The sequence below is a fragment of the Salvelinus fontinalis genome, chromosome 17 (assembly GCF_029448725.1).
Source record: "Salvelinus fontinalis isolate EN_2023a chromosome 17, ASM2944872v1, whole genome shotgun sequence".
Classification (NCBI taxonomy): Eukaryota; Metazoa; Chordata; class Actinopteri; order Salmoniformes; family Salmonidae; genus Salvelinus; species Salvelinus fontinalis.
In genome coordinates, this window is record NC_074681.1 from 11,206,817 (window position 1) to 11,226,433 (window position 19,617).

At 44.1% G+C, this 19,617-nt stretch overlaps 1 protein-coding gene across 1 annotated transcript in view; it reads left to right on the forward strand.

The window, feature by feature from the left end:
* The window catches only part of LOC129813685 (myomegalin-like), a 114,947-nt gene that overhangs the window by 43,562 nt on the left and 51,768 nt on the right, over positions 1–19,617 (forward strand). Inside the window, exons 6-9 of the mRNA XM_055866097.1 lie at positions 5,954–6,077; positions 6,380–6,534; positions 6,707–6,863; positions 8,328–8,381. Coding sequence (XP_055722072.1) covers positions 5,954–6,077; positions 6,380–6,534; positions 6,707–6,863; positions 8,328–8,381 — 490 coding nt within the window. The remainder of the gene's footprint in view (positions 1–5,953; positions 6,078–6,379; positions 6,535–6,706; positions 6,864–8,327; positions 8,382–19,617) is intronic.

A 19,617-nucleotide genomic window follows, 5' to 3' on the forward strand; every position in this document is an offset into this window, starting at 1 on the left:
GACCAACTCGGAAAGATAGGTAGGAGCAAGCCCATGTAACGCTTTATAGGTTAACAGTAAAACCTTGAAATCAGCCCTTGCCTTAACAGGAAGCCAGTGTAGGGAAGCTAGCACTGGAGTAATATGATCAAATTTCTTGGTTCTAGTCAGGATTCTAGCAGCCGTATTTAGCACTAACTGAAGTTTATTTAGTGCTTTATCCGGGTAGCCGGAAAGTAGAGCATTGCAGTAGTCTAACCTAGAAGTAACAAATGCATGGATTAATTTTTCTGCATCATTTTTGGACAGAAAATTTCTGATTTTTGCAATGTTACGTAGATGGAAAAAAGCTGTCCTTGAAACAGTCTTGATATGTTCGTCAAAAGAGAGATCAGGGTCAAGAGTAACGCCGAGGTCCTTCACAGTTTTATTTGAGAGGACTTTACAACCATCAAGATGAATTGTCAGATTTAACAGAAGATCTCTTTGTTTCTTGGGACCTAGAACAAGCATCTCTGTTTTGTCCGAGTTTAAAAGTAGAAAGTTTTCAGCCATCCACTTCCTTATGTCTGAAACACAGGCTTCTAGCGAGGGCAATTTTGGGGCTTCACCATGTTTCATTGAAATGTACAGCTGTGTGTCATCCGCATAGCAGTGAAAGTTAACGTTATGTTTTCGAATAACATCCCCAAGAGGTAAAATATATAGTGAAAACAATAGTGGTCCTAAAACGGAACCTTGAGGAACACCGAAATGTACAGTTGATTTGTCAGAGGACAGACCATTCACAGAGACAAACTGATATCTTTCCGACAGGTAAGATCTAAACCAGGCCAGAACTTGTCCGTGTAGACCAATTTGGGTTTCCAGTCTCTCCAAAAGAATGTGGTGATCGATGGTGTCAAAGGCAGCACTAAGGTCTAGTAGCACGAGGACAGATGCAGAGCCTCGGTCTGACGCCATTAAAAGGTCATTTACCACCTTCACAAGTGCAGTCTCAGTGCTATCATGGGGTCTAAAACCAGACTGAAGCATTTCGTATACATTGTTTGTCTTCAGAAAGGCAGTGAGTTGCTGCGCAACAGCTTTTTCTAAAATTTTTGAGAGGAATGGAAGATTCGATATAGGCCGATAGTTTTTTAGATTTTCCGGGTCAAGGTTTGGCTTTTTCAAGAGAGGCTTTATCACTGCCACTTTTAGTGAGTTTGGTACACATCCGGTGGATAGAGAGCTGTTTATTATGTTCAACATAGGAGGGCCAAGCACAGGAAGCAGCTCCTTCAGCAGTTTAGTAGGAATAGGATCCAGTATGCAGCTTGAAGGTTTAGAGGCCATGATTATTTTCATCATTGTGTCAAGAGATATAGTACTAAAACACTTAAGTGTCTCTCCCGATCCCAGGCCCTCGCAGAGCTGTGCAGATCCAGGACAGCTAAGCCCTGGAGGAATACGCAGATTCAAAGAGGAGTCCGTAATTTGCTTTCTAATGGTCATGATCTTTTCCTCAAAGAAGTTCATGAATTTATTACTGCTGAAGTGAAAGCCATCCTCTCTTGGGGAATGCTGCTTTTTAGTTAGCTTTGCAACAGTATCAAAAAGAAATTTTGGATTGTTCTTATTTTCCTCGATTAAGTTGGAAAAGTAGGATGATCGAGCAGCAGTGAGGGCTCTTCGGTACTGCACGGTACTGTCTTTCCAAGCTAGTCGGAAGACTTCCAGTTTTGTGTGGCGCCATTTCCGTTCCAATTTCCTGGAAGCTTGCTTCAAAGCTCGGGTATTTTCTGTATACCAGGGAGCTAGTTTCTTATGACAAATGTTTTTCGTTTTTAGGGGTGCAACTGCATCTAGGGTATTGCGCAAGGTTAAATTGAGTTCCTCAGTTAAGTGGTTAACTGATTTTTGTCCTCTGACGTCCTTGGGTAGGCAGAAGGAGTCTGGAAGGGCATCAAGGAATTTTTGTGTTGTCTGAGAATTTATAGCACGACTTTTGATGCTCCTTGGTTGGGGTCTGAGCAGATTATTTGTTGCGATTGCAAACGTAATAAAATGGTGGTCCGATAGTCCAGGATTATGTGGAAAAACATTAAGATCTACAACATTTATTCCATGGGACAAAACTAGGTCCAGAGTATGACTGTGGCAGTGAGTAGGTCCAGAGACATGTTGGACAAAACCCACTGAGTCGATGATGGCTCCGAAAGACTTTTGGAGTGGGTCTGTGGACTTCTCCATGTGAATATTAAAATCACCAAAAATTAGAATATGATCTGCTATGACTACAAGGTCTGATAGGAATTCAGGAAACTCAGAGAGGAACGCTGTATATGGCCCAGGAGGCCTGTAAACAGTAGCTATAAAAAGTGATTGAGTAGGCTGCATAGATTTCATGACTAGAAGCTCAAAAGACGAAAACGCCATTTTTTTTTTTTGTAAATTGAAATTTGCTATCGTAGATGTTAGCAACACCTCCGCCTTTGCGGGATGCACGGGGGATATGGTCACTAGTGTAACCAGGAGGTGAGGCCTCATTTAACACAGTAAATTCATCAGGCTTAAGCCATGTTTCAGTCAGGCCAATCACATCAAGATTATGATCAGTGATTAGTTCATTGACTATGACTGCCTTTGAAGTGAGGGATCTAACATTAAGTAACCCTATTTTGAGATGTGAGGTATCACGATCTCTTTCAATAATGGCAGGAATGGAGGAGGTCTTTATCCTAATAAGATTGCTAAGGCGAACACCGCCATGTTTAGTTTTGCCCAACCTAGGTCGAGGCACAGACACAGTCTCAATGGGTATGGCTGAGCTGACTACACTGACTGTGCTATTGGCAGACTCCACTAAGCTGGCAGGTTGGCTAACAGCCTGCTGCCTGGCCTGCACCCTATTTCATTGTGGGGCTAAAGGAGTTAGAGCCCTATCTATGTTGGTAGATAAGATGAGAGCACCCCTCCAGGTAGGATGGAGTCCGTCACTTAGCAGGTCAGGCTTGGTCCTGTTTGTGGGTGAGTCCCAGAAAGAGGGCCAATTATCTACAAATTATATCTTTTGGGAGGGGCAGAAAACAGTTTTCAACCAGCGATTGAGTGCTGAGACTCTGCTGTAGAGCTCGTCACTCCCCCTAACTGGGAGGGGGCCAGAGACAATTACTCGATGCCGACACATCTTTCTAGCTGATTTACACGCTGAAGCTATGTTGCACTTGGTGACCTCTGACTGTTTCATCCTAACATCGTTGGTGCCGACGTGGATAACAATATCTCTATACTCTCTACACTCGCCAGATTTAGCTTTAGCCAGCACCATCTTAAGATTAGCCTTAACGTCGGTAGCCCTGCCCCCTGGTAAACAGTGTATGATCGCTGGGTGATTCGTTTTAAGTCTAATACTGCGGGTAATGGAGTCGCCAATGACTAGGGTTTTCAATTTGTCAGAGCTAACGGTGGGAGCCTTCGGCGTCTCAGACCCCGTAACGGGAGGAGTAGAGACAAGAGAAGACTCAGACTCAGACTCCGACTCGCTACATAATGGGGAAAACCGGTTGAAAGTTTCCGTCGGCTGAATGAGCGACACCGGTTGAGCATTCCAACAGCATTTCCCTCCAGAAGCCATGAGAAAGTTGTCCGGCTGCGGGGACTGTGCGGGGGGATTTATACTAACGTTACTATCTGTGCTTACTGGTGGCACAGACGCTGTTTCTTCCTTTCCTACACTGAAATTACCCTTGCCTAACGATTGCGTCTGAAGCTGGGCTTGCAGCACAGCTATTTTCGCCGTAAGGCGATCGTTCTCCTGTATATTATGAGTACAGCGACTGCAATTAGAAGACATCATGTTAATGTTACTACTTAGCTTCGGCTGTTGAAGGTGTTGACGAACCATGTCCAGATAAAGCGTCCGGAGTGAAAAAGTTGAATGAGGGAAAAAAGTTGCGATGGAAAAACTAAAAATATAAACGGTAATTAAAAACAGAAACAAAACAAAAAACGTAAAGCTGTCAGCTAGCAAAGTAAAGTAAAGTTGGCAGCAAAACGCACAGCAACAAAACGCACAGCAACACGTCTCACCTAGTCACTGTGGTTTTTTTTGTTTTTTTTTTGTGACCAATAGATTTGATTTGATTTGAACAACCATCCACCCAGCAGTAACAACCATCCACCCAGTAGTAACATCCATCCACCCAGCAGTAGCATCCATCCACCCAGCAGTAACATCCATCCACCCAGCAGTAACATCCATCCACCCAGCAGTAGCATCCATCCACCCAGCAGTAACATCCATCCACCCAGCAGTAACAACCATCCACCCAGCAGTAACATCCATCCACCCAGCAGTAGCATCCATCCACCCAGCAGTAGCATCCGTCCACCCAGCAGTAACATCCATCCACCCAGCAGGAGCATCCATCCACTCAGCAGGAGCATCCATCCACCCAGCAGTAACATCCATCCACCCAGCAGTTGCATCCATCCACCCAGCAGTAGCATCCGTCCACCCAGCAGTAGCATCCATCCACCCAGCAGTAGCATCCATCCACCCAGCAGTAACATCCATCCACCCAGCAGTAGCATCCGTCCACCCAGCAGTAGCATCCATCCACCCAGCAGTAACATCCATCCACCCAGCAGTAACATTACACAGTCTGGTTAATAATAATCTTAAATTTCTTAGTTGCTGTCTGCCATGGTCAGATGGTCTGAGTTAAAAACAGAGGAATGCAGAGGAGAGGAGGAGAGGAGGAGGAGAAAAGAGGAGAGGAGGAGGAGGAGGAATAGAACAGACGCCCCAAGGAGACAGGAAGGCGTGTGCCATTTTGGGATCCACAGCAGGAATTCTGGAATGGCGTCATTGAGTGACTCAGTAAAACAGATACTTAAAGGCACAGACGCACACACACACACACACACACACACACACACACACACACACACACACACACACACACACACACACACACACACACACACACACACACACACACACACACACACACACACACACACACACACACACACACACACACACACACACACACACACACACACACTCTCCTTGTGGGGACCAAACAATTGATTCCCATTCAAAAACCTATTTCCCTAACCCCTAACCCTAACTCTAAACATAACCCTAACCCTCACCTTAACCCTGAGCTTAACCTCAAACTCCTAACCTAACCTAACCTTAACTCCTTACCCTAAACCTAACCCTAATTCTCACCCTAATTCTAACCCTAAACCTAAGCCATAAATTACAATAACCTTTTTCCTTGTGGGGACTGGGGAATTGTCCTTGTTTTACTATCCTTGTGAGGACTTATGGTCACCACAAGGATAATAAAACCAAACACACACACACAGTCAGAGGGTGTACGACTGCAAGCAGTAGTCTTCCCTCACAGGTTGATGCTCGTGTTTTCACAATACCATATGTGTGTGCAAAGACAGTAGTTTGTAAACAAAGACTCTGAATGCTTATTGATAGCTATGGCGAGTTTGACCAAATTCCAGCCTTGGTCTGCGTGATGTTTTCAGGGCGCTATCACAGAACTATATGTGAACACAATAAAAGGTTTACACTCTGGGTGTCTGACTGGTCTCTATTTGTAGCTGGGAGGTGTAGGGTATCCCATGAGTTATAGCAGGGATACTTCATATGACCTCATATCCTGTCTTAGTCCTGACCTGACCACACTACAACCCTAAAACGACCCAGGACTGACACCACTGGTCTGCCCTGCACCGATGGCGCAATAACAAGCAACACAGTGTTATGAGTGTATGTGGATGACTGTTGGTAGTTATTGATAGACACTTAACATGATGTTCCATCTAATGTCCACTCCCTGATAGGACAACAGAATAGAGCCAGACCAATCACAATTATCGCTCTTTTTTCCTCTCTTTTAATATGACGATAGCAGAGAGCCTGACCAATCACAATGTTCCCTTTCTCTCTCCTTTTTTCTGATAGGTCAACAGCTGAGAGCCTGTCCAGTCACAATGAGGCAGAGCTACAGAGACGATGTGAGGAGAGACAGCAAGAGATTGACCACATGCAGGAGTTGCTGGAGACCAAGATACAACTCCTGCAGGAGGTACACACACGTGCACACTCGCGCACACACACACACACACACACACACACACACACACACACACACACACACACACAGACACACACACACACACACACACACACACACACACACACACACACACACACACACACACACACACACACACACACACACACACACACACACACACACACACACACACACACACACACACTGCTAAAGTTAGTTGTGTTCTTTGTGGAGATGAAATTAGTTGTTCTATTATTAGATCAGCTTTAAACACAGCCTGCTATCGAGACCTTTTCATGTTTTTCCTCCAGGAGGCCGAGCTAGCTCGATGTGAGGCTGGGAGGGTGGCCTCCCTGGCCAGGTCGAGCTCCCAGACCCTCTTGGAGGACATGAAGGACAGCCCAGAGGAGGAGGAGAGCACCCAGACCACGTCTCATCACCCCCCATCACACACCAACAAATACAGGTACACACACGGTATATGGTTATGTGAGCCAGATTTGAACCAGTGACCTAAAAGCTGTAATTACACACCTTCAAACTCATGGAGGAAAGCCTAGGACTCCTACAAGTCCAAATTTAGCACACGGTATCTATGGTACTGACCTCTCTCTCCTCTCCTCTCTCTCCTCCTGTAGGGTGGTCGAGGAGCTGACCTGTGCTCTGCGCTGTAAGGAGGCTCTGATCACTGAGCTGAGTGGACAGAAGAGCGTCCTGGCCCTGAAGGTGGGAGAGCTGGAGGGACAGGTAGTGGACCTCTCCTCCTCCCTGCTGCAGAAAGAGAGAGATGCAGAGGTATATATTATCCCTGTTACACGTATGAGGAAAAGTGCATGTGTAGGGTCTGTATTGGGGTCAATGGTTCAATAATTGATTGTGTTATTCTATTCATGTATTGTATGTATTTGACTGACTGAGTTCCTGTAGTGTGTACAGGCCTGTAATAGCAAGTGAAAAGCTTCATACACAGGGTTTCTGGGACACCTCACCCATCTCTCACCCTAGTCTCACCCATTCCTCACTCACTCAGTAGGCATAGCTCAACCCTTCCTCACCCGTCCTCAACCCTCCTCGCCCCTCCTTTAGCTATAGCTAACATGCTTTTCAAAACCTCCCCCCTCCTCACCCAGTCCTTCTTCATCCATATCTCCCCCGTCCCCACACATGTAAAAAAGATGGAACCACATGGAAACGTGGAAACACGATGTCAAAATGTGGAAGCACACCTGTTATAGCAGCGTAACACACGCAACACACACACATAAACACTCCTGTCAAGAAACACATAGCAACACACACATAAACACTCCTGTCAAGAAACACATAGCAACACACACATAAACACTACTGTCAAGAAACACATAGCAACACACCATATGTGTGTGTTTAAACCCACAGACCACTCTTCTTAGGTTAGTAAAGGTTTCAAAACGTATTCACCAAGAAAACATAAAAAATAAAAAAAACATCTATATCCTTTCAGTTGTCAAAATCTTATTTTGATTGAGGAATTCCATGTGGTCAATTTCCACAACACCTAAGGGCAATGAAGAGTGAGGCTCAAAGCCCTGGCTACCACATTGTGAACAGTGCGGAGCAAACCCGTGCACCACAACACTGTGTGTGACTGAATCAACTGATGGATCTCAATATATGTTTTACTTTGTATATCTAGGCAAGTCAGTTAAGACCACATCGTTATTTACAATGATGGTCTAGGAACAGTAGGTTAACTGCCCAGTTCAGGGGCAGAACAACAGATGTTTACCTTGTCAGCTCGGGGATTTGATCTAGCAACCTTTCAGTTACTAGTCCAACGCTCCAACCACTAGGCTACCTGTGATGCTGCTGGTTGCAACGTCATTTCGCTGAGTCTACCTTTAATACTTGAATCTGTTTCAGAATCAATCCATTACATTTGTATTTGCTGTAGCCTTCTGTAACCCATGCAACTAGTCGTGTTCAATCTACCAGTTGTGTAGTGTGTTGTGTTAAGTTGTGTTGTTGTGGCAGCAGGCAGGGTGGTAGTGTGATGCATTTTGTTGGACGACTGTCAGCAGAACGCGGTGTACTCTGCTACTCTCTGAATGACCTGATCATCACTACAGCTGTTGTACAGATTTTCTGAGAAGGAGATATTAATTACGCTCTGTGGGACTGATATCACCATTACTCAAGCACACGCACACATGCACACACAGACACACACACGTACACACACACATAACTTTCTAAGGCCCCTGTTTCTCTCCACTACAGTTCTACCAGGAGGAGCTGGGCAGGGAGAGACTACGCATTGAGCAGGAGATGCAGGTGAGTGAATCCTGAAGTGAACACAAAAACTCACTTGAAGCTGGGATCCTTAATGGTGAAACTGTCCATTTGTGGTATTACAACAACAAAGAAGTTATTGGAAACAACCAACACAGTTTTCCCCCTCTGACATCATCGCACGCACGATAGAAGAGCACAATGTGTACTGGAATTTGTTTCACCATGCTGCACGACACTCCTCAGCTCGGCAACAAGAAACAATAACAAAGGTGACGGGGCGGCCAGTGGCGCTCTGTCCCCCTACTGCGGATTCCATCTTTAATATTGCATAATCACTATCAGCTTTGAGTTCTGTATTAAGTTGATTAAAGAGTCTGCACTTTGAGGTGCTAGTTCTACACTAGTGTTGAGTCAGTACCCACTTTAGCCAGATCCCACTCTAAGGTGTTGGTGGAGCTTGACCCCGGCTGAAGTATCAACACAAAGCACCCCTTAAACCAGACAGCCACATACAGAGGGGTAACATCATGAGCAACAGAACATGTGGTCGGTGGTCACTATCTAAGGAAAAATACATTATCAAATTGTAATCACATATAAACTACTTTCTAATATAATTAGGGTTTCTTTGTGGTTAATTGAAACGCCATTGTATTGAATTCAACGTAAACATCATACATTACTCATAGTTTACCATATCATATAACATCTTAGTATAGCAGCTGCTAGAGATGAGTAAGAAACCGTTCCTAGACCAGTCTGTGTTAGTGTCTCTATGTCTGTTAATGCCAGCATTGTGTTGGGAGCTGTCGGCCCTGGAGGGAGCCTGGGTTATTTTAGTCTGTGGTAAACAAATGATGTGATGAATTTATGAACAGCCCGCCCACATTCTCTATTCTCATCAGTCACATTCTTAGATGGGAGCTTCTCACATTACACAATTAACAGGAAAACAGGTATATACAGTAACAGGTATATACAGTAACAGGTATATACAGTATGCAGGTATATACAGTATGCAGGTATATACAGTGTGCAGGTATATACAGTAACAGGTATATACAGTAACAGGTATATACAGTATGCAGGTATATACAGTAACAGGTATATACAGTAACAGGTATATACAGTATGCAGGTATATACAGTAACAGGTATATACAGTAACAGGTATATACAGTATGCAGGTATATACAGTAACAGGTATATACAGTAACAGGTATATACAGTAACAGGTATATACAGTATGCAGGTATACAGTAAACAGGTATATACAGTATGCAGGTATATACAGTAACAGGTATATACAGTATGCATATATATACAGTAACAGGTATATACAGTATGCAAGTATATACAGTAAACAGGTATATGCAGTAACAGGTATATACAGTAACAGGTATATACAGTATGCAGGTATATACAGTATGCAGGTATATACAGTAACAGGTATATATAGTATGCAGGTATATACAGTAAACAGGTATACAGTATGCAGGTATATACAGTAACAGGTATATACAGTAACAGGTATATACAGTAACAGGTATATACAGTATGCATGTATACAGTAAGCAGGTATATACAGTAAACAGGTATATACAGTAAACAGGTATATACAGTAAACAGGCATATACAGTATGCAGGTATACAGTAAACAGGTATATACAGTATGCAGGTATATATAGTATCCAGGTATACAGTAAACAGGTATATACAGTAAACAGGTATATACAGTACGCAGGTATACAGTAAACAGGCATATGCAGTATGCAGGTATACAGTAAACAGGTATATACAGTAAACAGGTATATACAGTATCCAGGTATACAGTAAACAGGTATATACAGTATGCAGGTATACAGTAAATAGGTATATACAGTACGCAGGTATACAGTAAACAGGTATATACAGTACGCAGGTCTACAGTAAACAGGTATATACAGTAAACAGGTATATACAGTATCCAGGTATACAGTAAACAGGTATATACAGTAAACAGGTATATACAGTACGCAGGTATACAGTAAACAGGTATATACAGTATGCAAGTATACAGTAAATAGGTATATACAGTAAACAGGTATATACAGTATGCAGGTATACAGTAAACAGGTATATACAGTAAACAGGTATATACAGTATCCAGGTATACAGTAAACAGGTATATACAGTAAACAGGTATATACAGTATGCAGGTATATACAGTACGCAGGTATACAGTAAACAGGTATATACAGTAAACAGGTATATACAGTACGCAGGTATACAGTAAACAGGTATATACAGTACGCAGGTCTACAGTAAACAGGTATATACAGTATCCAGGTATATACAGTAAACAGGTATATACAGTATCCAGGTATATACAGTATGCAGGTATATACAGTACGCAGGTATATACAGTACGCAGGTATATACAGTAAACAGGTATATACAGTATGCAGGTATATACAGTACGCAGGTATACAGTAAACAGGTATATACAGTAAACAGGTATATACAGTATCCAGGTATACAGTAAACAGGTATATACAGCATGCAGGTATACAGTATGCAGGTATATACAGTACACAGGTATATACAGTAAACAGGTATATACAGTAAACAGGTATATACAGTAACAGGTATATACAGTATGCAGGTATACAGTAAACAGGTATATACAGTATGCAGGTATATACAGTAACAGGTATATACAGTATGCAAGTATATACAGTAACAGGTATATACAGTATGCAAGTATATACAGTAAACAGGTATATGCAGTAACAGGTATATACAGTAACAGGTATATACAGTATGCAGGTATATACAGTATGCAGGTATATACAGTAACAGGTATATATAGTATGCAGGTATATACAGTAAACAGGTATACAGTATGCAGGTATATACAGTAACAGGTATATACAGTAACAGGTATATACAGTAACAGGTATATACAGTATGCATGTATACAGTAAGCAGGTATATACAGTAAACAGGTATATACAGTAAACAGGTATATACAGTAACAGGTATATACAGTAAACAGGTATATACACTATCCATGTATACAGTAAACAGGTATATACAGTAAACAGGTATATACATTATGCAGGTATATAGAGTATGCAGGTATATACAGTAACAGGTATACCGTAAACAGGTATATACAGTATGCAGGTATACAGTAAATAGGTATATACAGTACGCAGGTATACAGTAAACAGGTATATACAGTACGCAGGTCTACAGTAAACAGGTATATACAGTAAACAGGTATATACAGTATCCAGGTATACAGTAAACAGGTATATACAGTATGCAAGTATACAGTAAATAGGTATATACAGTAAACAGGTATATACAGTATGCAGGTATACAGTAAACAGGTATATACAGTATCCAGGTATACAGTAAACAGGTATATACAGTAAACAGGTATATACAGTATACAGGTATATACAGTAAACAGGTATACACAGTATCCAGGTATACACAGTATCCAGGTATACAGTAAACAGGTATATACAGTATCCAGGTATATACAGTATCCAGGTATATACAGTAAACAGGTATATACAGTAAACAGGTATATACAGTATGCAAGTATACAGTAAATAGGTATATACAGTAAACAGGTATATACAGTATGCAGATATACAGTAAACAGGTATATACAGTAAACAGGTATATACAGTAAACAGGTATATACAGTAAACAGGTATATACAGTATCCAGGTATACATGTACAGTAAACAGGTATATACAGTATCCAGGTATATACAGTAAACAGGTATATACAGTAAACAGGTATATACAGTAAACAGGTATATACAGTAAACAGGTATATACAGTATCCAGGTATACAGTAAACAGGTATATACAGTAAACAGGTATATACAGTATCCAGGTATATACAGTATCCAGGTATACAGTAAACAGGTATATACAGTAAACAGGTATATACAGTAAACAGGTATATACAGTATGCAGGTATACAGTATGCAGGTATATACAGTACACAGGTATATACAGTACACAGGTATATACAGTAACAGGTATATACAGTAAACAGGTATATACACTATCCATGTATACAGTAAACAGGTATATACAGTAAACAGGTATATACATTATGCAGGTATATACAGTATGCAGGTATATACAGTAACAGGTATATACAGTAAACAGGTATATACAGTATGCAGGTATACAGTAATAGGTATATACAGTATGCAGGTATACAGTAATAGGTATATACAGTATGCAGGTATATACAGTAAACAGGTATATACGGTAAACAGGTATATACGGTATGCGTCTGTGTTGACTGGAGCGGGCTTAGATAATAGAAATAGATGCGCTGCTGTGTGTCAAATTAAATGAAATCAAACTTTATTTAAAGTGTCACTATACCTCACATACAGTTGAAAGAAAGCCACAGTACACTGTATGTGTATCCTGTCATTTTGATCAAGAGTGTTTGTCTAATCATCGTTACTTGTTAGTTTTCGTAATCGACAGTCATCATCTCGTCTCAGGCATTACCACATATTAGTCATTACCTATAGCTAGTCATTACCAGAGCCATGTATTTAGAGAGTTGGGCCAATGAGGTTTCTGCATTATGATGCATTCTCATGTCACTACAACATTCTATGGCAGCCGTGTTAGAGCGTCATTAACATTACACTGGGAATATTTAAACATCGCTATGTCACTGTCTAGAATTAGAACAATATTCAACATTCTACAAGTTGTCTCAACTCTCTAGATGCATGGCTCTGGTCATATCCATTATTCTTCCTTTGATCCTGTCTCACTGAGACTCCCAAGGCTCTTGACTCTTGTCATTTGGTGGCAGCTTTGAATCCTACACATATTTGTTGTGTGAGTTTCTCACGAAGGAGCCAAATCCCCAAGGTGCCTCTGGAGGCATTTTACCTTGTAAAACAGCTTGGCTCTAGCTGTGATAGGATGCAAATGTGCCTATCACAGCTGATCTCAGCTCAGATTTCACACAGTGATGTTGTCCCATTGCCCAGGGCCACTGCCAGCGGTAACTAAGGCTGAATGGATCACTATTACTCAAATCCATGTCAGTTTCTTTAGAAGACTGAGGAGGGGTCTTTGAAAGTGGAAAACGAATGCACAGACATAGGCAATGGAATGGCATATATTGAACTTTGAATTTATTTGCCCCATTAATGCCACAGAAAAATAACTAAATATCATTATTTTCTGGCCTATAGTTACACCTGATAGTAAGGGTAGAAAGAATGTTCACCTGTCTGTCAACATGTTCAATATCTGTGTACACAACAGAGCACGACTGTATTCAACACAGAAGGCTTGCAAGTGTCTGTATCCATGTATGTCAGTGAGTGTGCGTGCAAGGATGTGTGTTGGTGCGCATTTAAGTGGCTCGTGTTTCAGCGAGGTTGTCAATAGGTCACGCTGACCTTCTGGTGCCAACTCTGACACACACAGATATCAAGTTGTGTTGTCTAAGACACCTAGCTTCTAATTGGTTCTCCAGACACCACAGCCAATGAGATCAATCTAAATGGCAGGCCATCCAGGAGGGAGAAATGTTATGAAAGAAATGTGCTGTGGGTGGCAGCTGATGCTATTCATGCTACATTTATGCTAATATTTTACCTCCGTTTTCTACCCAATTTCAATCTTGTCTCATCGCTGCAACACCCCAACAGGCTCGGGGGGCGAAGGTCGAGTCATGAGTCCTCCGAAACATGACCCGCCAAACCGCACTTCTTAACACCCGCCCACTTAACCCGGAAGCCAGCCGCACCAATGTGTCGGAGGAAACACCTGTCGACAGAGGTCAGCCTGCAGGCGCCCGGCCCGCCACAAGGAGTAAAAGTTATATATTTTTTTATAAAAATGTCTATGTGTGGTGATTTGTTATTTCTATCTCTCTCTTGCTTGATTGCAGTCTATGCTTGTAACGGTAATCCTCCTCCTCTTCATCTGAAGAGGTGGAGTAGTGATCGAACCAAGGCGCAGCGTAGTGAAATGACATGATTTATTGAACACGACGGAAAAACAAACTAAACTTGCATAAACAAACAAAACAAATAAACGATGCAGACAGACCTGAACGACGAACTTACATATAACGTGAAGAACGCAATGAACAGGAACAGACCCACCCAAACCCACGTCCTGACCAACTAACACATATAACAAACTAACAGAAATAGGTCAGGAACGTGACATAACCCCCCCCCCCCATAAGGTGCGAACTCTGGGCGCACCAGCACAAAGTCTAGGGGAGGGTCTGGGTGGGCATCTGACCACGGTGGTGGCTCAGGCTCTGGACGAGGTCCCCACCCCACCATAGTCAATCCCAGCTTACGTTTACCCCTTATCATGACCACCCTCTTATTTCCCCCACCTAATTTAAGGGGCAACACCAAGATAAAGTCCAGCTCCGGGACAAGGTAGCTCAGGATAAAGAGGTAGCTTAGGATAGAGGGGCAACTCCGGACTGAAGGGCAGCTCCGGACAGAGAGACAGCTCTGGATAAAGAGGTAGCTTAGGATAAAGAGGTAGCTTAGGATAGAGGGGCAACTCCGGACTGAAGGGCAGCTCCGGACAGAGAGACAGCTCTGGACTGAGGGGCAGTTCTGGATTACTAGCCGCTTCTGGCTGAGGGGCAGCTCATGGCTGACTGATGGCTCTGGACGCTCATGGCAGGCTGACGGCTCTGGACGCTCATGGCAGGCTGACGGCTCTGGACGCTCATGGCTCGCTGACGGCTCTGGACGCTCATGGCTCGCTGACGGCTCTGGACGCTCATGGCTCGCTGACGGCTCTGGACGCTCATGGCTCGCTGACGGCTCTGGACGCTCATGGCTCGCTGACGGCTCTGGCCGCTCATGGCTCGCTGGCGGCTCTGGCAGATCCTGTCTGGCTGGCGGCTCTGGCAGATCCTGTCTGGTTGGCGGCTCTGGCAGATCCTGTCTGGTTGGCGGCTCTGGCAGATCCTGTCTGACGGACGGCTCTAGCGGCTCCTGTCTGGCGGGCGGCTCTAGCGGCTCCTGTCTGGCGGACGGCTCTAGCGGCTCCTGTCTGGCGGACGGCTCTAGCGGCTCCTGTCTGGCGGACGGCTCTAGCGGCTCCTGTCTGGCGGACGGCTCTGTAGGCTCATGGCAGACGGGCGGCTTTGCAGGCTCATGGCAGACGGGCGGCTTTGCAGGCTCATGGCAGACGGATGGCTCAGACGGCGCTGGGGAGACAGATGGCTCAGATGGCGCTGGGGAGACGGATGGCTCAGATGGCGCTGGGGAGACGGATGGCTCAGATGGCGCTGGGGAGACGGATGGCTCAGATGGCGCTGGGGAGACGGATGGCTCTGGCCGGATAAGGCGCACTGTAGACCTGGTGCGTGGTGCCGGAACTGTAGGCACCGGGCTAAGGACACGCACCTTCATGCTAGTGCGGGGAGCAGGGACAGGGCACACTGGACTCTCAAAGCGTACTCTACACCTGGTGCGTGGTACCGGCACTGGTGGCACCGGGCTGAGGGTAAGCACATCAGGATTAGTACGGGGAGAAGAAACAGTGTGTACAGGGCTCTGGAGACGCACATGTGGCTTAGTGCGTGGTGCCGGAACTGGAGGCACCGAACTGGATACACTCACTACAGGGAGAGTGCGTGGAGGAGGAACAGGGCTCTGGAAACGCACTGGTAGCCTAGTGCGTAGTGTAGGCACTGTAGGTACTAGGCTGGGGCGGGGAGGTGGCGCCGGAAATACCGGACCGTGCAGGCGTACTGGCTCTCTTGAGCATTGAGCCTGCCCAACCTTACCTGGTTGAATGCTCCCGGTCGCCCGACCAGTGCGGAGAGGTGGAATAACCCGCACCGGGCTATGTAGGCGAACCGGGGAAACCATGCTTAAGGCAGGTGCCATGTATGCCGGCCGAGGAGACGCACTGGAGACCAGACGCCTTGAGCCGGCCTCATGACACCTGGCTCAATGCCCAATCTAGCCCTACCAGTGCTGGGAGGTGGAATAACCCGCACCGGGCTATGCACACGTACAGGAGACACCCTGCGCTCTACTGCGTAACATGGTGTCTGCCCGTACTCCCGCTCTCCACGGTTAGCCTGAGAAGTGGCAGGTCTCCTACCTGCCCTTGGCCCACTACCTCTTAGCCCCCCCCCCCCCCCCCCCCCCAAGAAATTTTTGGCTGTTACTCACAGGCTTTTTGGGCTTCCGTGCAAGACTCGTCCCCTCATAACACCGGTTCCTCTCTCTCTTCTCCTCCGCTCTCCGAACTGCCTCCAGCTGTTCCCATGGATGGTGATTCACTTTAGCCCATGGTCCTTCTCCGTTAAATACCTGCTCCCAACTCCACAAGTCCTGTATACTCTCCCGTTGCTCGACATTACGCTGCTTGGTTCTGGATTGGTAATCCTCCTCCTCTTCATCCGAAGAGGTGGAGTAGTGATCGAACCAAGGCGCAGCGTAGTGAAATGACATGATTTATTGAACACGACGGAAAAACAAACTAAACTTGCATAAACAAACAAAACAAATAAACGATGCAGACAGACCTGAACGACGAACTTACATTTAACGTGAAGAACGCAATGAACAGGAACAGACTACATAAAACGAACAAACCGCAAACAGTCCCGTATGGTGCAAACATATACACAGACACAGGAGACAACCACCCACAACGAACACTGTGAAAACGCCTACCTAAATATGACTCTTAATTAGAGGAACGCCAAACACCTGCCTCTAATTAAGAGCCATACCAGGCAACCCAATAAACCAACACAGAAACAGAAAACATAGAATGCCCACCCAAACTCACGTCCTGACCAACTAACACATATAACAAACTAACAGAAATAGGTCAGGAACGTGACAATGCTTAAAGAGGAGTTTGAAGGCACTATCTGATTTAGCAGTGGACTCTACTGGAGAGTACTGAAGCAGTCCTCATTTTAAACCCAAAATCCTCAACTAAATTAATCAAGGACCCCCAACTACCCACAGACTGTAATTTTAAACCCCAAATCCTCAACAAACTTAATCAAGGACCCCCAACTAACCCCAGACTGTAATTTTAAGCCCCCCATAATCAGGCATTAGTGAGGAACTGACCTAGGACATACAAGGTCAACTCTGCCCTCAGAGAAAATGGCTGCCATACACCATCATATGGTAAGATAATGAAGTCTACATGGGTTTGAAAATGAAGCATTTTAGCACAATCACATACAGGTTTTTGTTATGAATCATGTATTACTCTTGACTTTAAATAAACCAAGACATCAATTTGGGTTAACCAATCCCTTTTCATTTTTTATTTTACTAGGCAAGTCAGCTAAGAACAAATTCTTATTTATAATGACGGCCTAAGGAACAGTGGGTTAACTGCCTTGTTCAGGGGCAGAGCAGCAGATTTTTACCTTGTCAGCTCAGGGATTCAATCTAGCAACCTTTCGGTTACTGGCCCAATGCTCTAACCACTAGGCTACCTGCCGCCCAAATAACCCATCCCTTTTGGTAACCTATCCCCTTTGGGTTAACCCATCCCTTTTGATAATCATTCCCTTCTGGTTTAACTCATCCCTTTTGGTAACCTATCCCCTTTGGGTTAACCCATTCCTTTTGGTAACCTATCCCCTTTGGGTTAACCCATCCCTTTTGATAATCATTCCCTTCTGGTTTAACTCATCCCTTTTGGTAACCTATCCCCTTTGGGTTAACCCATTCCTTTTGATAATCATTCCCTTCTGGTTTAACTCATCCCTTTTGGTAACCTATCCCCTTTGGGTTAACCCATCCCTTTTGATAATCATTCCCTTCTGGTTTAACTCATCCCTTTTGGTAACCTATCCCCTTTGGGTTAACCCATCCCTTTTGATAATCATTCCCTTCTGGTTTAACTCATCCCTTTTGGGTGAACCCATCCCTTTTGGTAACCCATCCCTTTGGTTTAACCCATCCCTTTTGGTTTAACCAATCTCTTTTGGTTTAACCCATCCCTTGTGGTTTAACCCATCCCTTTTGGTTTAACCCGTCTCTTTTGGTTTAACCCATCTCCTTTGGTTTAACCCATCCCTTTTGGTTTACCCCATCCCTTTTGATTTAATCCATCCCCTTTTTGTTTAACCCATCCCCTTTGGTTTAACCCATCCCCGTTGGTTTAACCCATCCCTTTTGGTTTAACCCATCCCTTTTGGTTTAACCCATCCCTTTTGGTTTAACCCATCCCCTTTGGTTTAACCCATCCCTTTTGGTTTAACCCATCCCTTTTGGTTTAACCCATCCCTTTTGGTTTAACCCATCCCCTTTGGTTTAACCCATCCCTTTTGGTTTAACCCACCCCTTTTGGTTTAACCCATCCCCTTTGGTTTAACCCATCTATTTTGGTTTAACCAATCCCTTCTGGGGTAACCCACCCCTTTTGGTTAAAATCAGTGGTTCCCAAACTTTTTATAGTCCTGTACCCCTTCAAACATTCAACCTCCAGCCGCGTATCCCCTCTAGCACCAGGGTCAGCATACTCTCAAATGTTGTTTTTTGCCATCATTGTAAGCCTGCCATGCACACACTATACGATACATTTATTAAACATAAGAATGAGTGTGAGTTTTTGTCACGACCCGGCTTGTGGGAAGTGACAAAGAGTGTTAACGTGATTTGCCAAGGTAAGAAATCTATGAGCGCAGCCCTATCCAGAAATCTGGCTGTGGCTTCTGATTATATAAAAAATTCACAGAACTGCTTGTTGCAATTTCGGTGAGTCTCTCTTGTTTACCGGTAAGTGGACTGGAGGCAGGGCATGAAAGGAACAACGAATCTAGTTGTTTGTGTCGTCCGTTTCAGGAAAGTACCTGCGTAATTGCGCACTCAGCTCACTCAGGTGCTTCGCTATGTCACATTTGACATTGTCTGTAAGCTTGAGTTCATTTGCACACAAAAAATCATACAATGATGGAAAGACCTGTGTGTTGTCCTTGTTAATGCAGACAGAAAAGAGCTCCAACTTCTTAATTACAGCCTTAATGTTGTCCTGCACATTAAATATAGTTGCGGAGAGTCTCTGTAATCCTAGATTCAGATCATTCAGGTGAGAAAAAACATCACCCAGATAGGCCAGTCGTGTGAGAAACTCATCATCATGCAAGCAGTCAGACAAGTGAAAATGATGGTCATTAAAGAAAACTTTAAGCTCTTCTCTCAATTCAAAAAAACGTGTCAATACTTTGCCCCTTGATAACCAGTGCACTTCTGTAT